Source organism: Rattus norvegicus, chromosome 2 (assembly GCF_036323735.1).
Source record: "Rattus norvegicus strain BN/NHsdMcwi chromosome 2, GRCr8, whole genome shotgun sequence".
In the NCBI taxonomy this organism is placed as follows: Eukaryota; Metazoa; Chordata; class Mammalia; order Rodentia; family Muridae; genus Rattus; species Rattus norvegicus.
In genome coordinates, this window is record NC_086020.1 from 180,696,085 (window position 1) to 180,697,704 (window position 1,620).

Genomic DNA, 1,620 nt, shown 5'->3' on the forward strand with positions numbered 1-1,620 from the left:
AATTCGGACTGCTCTTATCAAATATGTTAATTTCTGCAAGCAATGCTATTTTGTTCTGTGGAACAGATATGATTCTGGGTATGTAGCTAAACAAGGACTTGCAAAGTTAAATGAAACAAATTATGAAATTTGAATGGAACATCTATAACATCATAAAAGAAGAGTTGGGGGATTAATGTGTGTGAATGAGAGAATTACTATCCGATATTCTAAAAACTTGGGGAAACTTGGGGAATATATAAGAATCCCTTTTTGAGAGAGAAATATCATTTAATGCCTTTCAGATCCTGAGACACCAGCACAATGTCTTACCAAGAACAGCAATGTAAGCAGCCTTGCCAGCCTCCTCCTGTGTGCCCATCCCAGAAGTGTCCTGAGCCCTGTCCTCCTCCAAAGTGCCCAGAGCCTTGTCCTCCTCCAAAGTGCCCAGAACCTTGTCCTCCCCAAAAGTGCCCAGAGCCATGTCCTCCTCCAAAGTGCCCTGAACCGTGCGCTCCTCAGCCATGCCAGCAGAAATGCCCTCCTGTCCAAACTCCTCCACCATGCCAGCAGAAATGCCCACCCAAAAGCAAGTGAAAGCTTTAGCAATCATCAAGACCAAGAGAAGACAAGGTGCATCATGTACTTCCAAAGCAACACCTCCATCTTCCCTTCAAAACCTCTCATGGATGCAGAAGAACCTTCCCCACCCTTTACCCTCCCTCTACATACCACTGATAATTTCTGATTGGAAAAGAGCTTCTCTGAGTGTATTCCCCTGCTGCTATCAAGAGATTGCCAGAAATGGCCCTTTGGTAGTCTAGTATTCCTGATGCTCAGAAGGAAGAATAGCAGGTGGTGTCCCAATGCCCTCAGTGGAACCTTCTCACTGTTCCTGTCACTTAGGCAGGGGATTACACAACTTGGACAATTGTTACTGATGTAATAAAAAAATTTTAAAAAAGAACTAAAGTGTCTATATTAGCATAATAACTATTTCATGTAACAAGGATATGCAAAAAAGATTCATAAAGGTTACAATTTTTTATTAGATATATTTCTTTACTTACATTTCAAATGTTATTCCCCTTCCCGGTTTCCTGTCCATAAGCCCTCATTCCCTCCCCCTCCCCTTCCCCCATACGGGTATTCCCCCTTATACATCCCCCTTACTGTCCCCATATTCCCCTGCACTGGGGGGCCCCAACTTTGGCATGACCAAGGGCTTCCCCTTCCACTGGTGCCCCAACACCAGTGTAATATGTAGCTATTCTCTGCTACATATGCAATTGGAGTCAGTTTGAGAGATTACAATCATGGTGGAGGCATGGTGACAGGGGAATAGTCACATTTTTATGAAAAAATCAATTAGCAGAGAGCAGACAAGAACTGGGGCCATGTTTTAGACCTCAAATTCCATTTCCAGTTACCAGTAAAGCTATACTTACTCAAGGTTCTAGAACATTTTAAACAGTTATAACCTCTGAATTCAAGCACATGAGGTTATGGATGACATTTTACATTCAAACTATAAAGAATATCTTGGCAAGACTCTGAAGATCAATTGTCTCAGAATTAGAAACTGTACTAAATATTATTTTTAAAATAATTCAGATACTTGTTATTGTTTACAGTTACTAT

General features: G+C 41.4%; 1 protein-coding gene across 2 annotated transcripts; it reads left to right on the forward strand.

The window, feature by feature from the left end:
- The first annotated feature begins 303 nt into the window (after window positions 1-303).
- On the forward strand, window positions 304-942 carry Sprr2l2 (small proline-rich protein 2 like 2). Of its 2 annotated transcripts, XM_039103324.2 has the most exons (2): window positions 304-351; window positions 406-942. In XM_039103324.2, the coding sequence occupies exons 1-2, from the start codon at window positions 304-306 to the stop codon at window positions 574-576; spliced, it is 219 nt and encodes a 72-aa protein (XP_038959252.1). In that variant the 3' UTR covers window positions 577-942. The 2 variants fall into 2 exon arrangements, with proteins under 2 accessions (XP_038959252.1, XP_038959251.1); XM_039103323.2 differs by having other exon boundaries at window positions 304-942.
- Window positions 943-1,620: the final 678 nt, after the last annotated feature.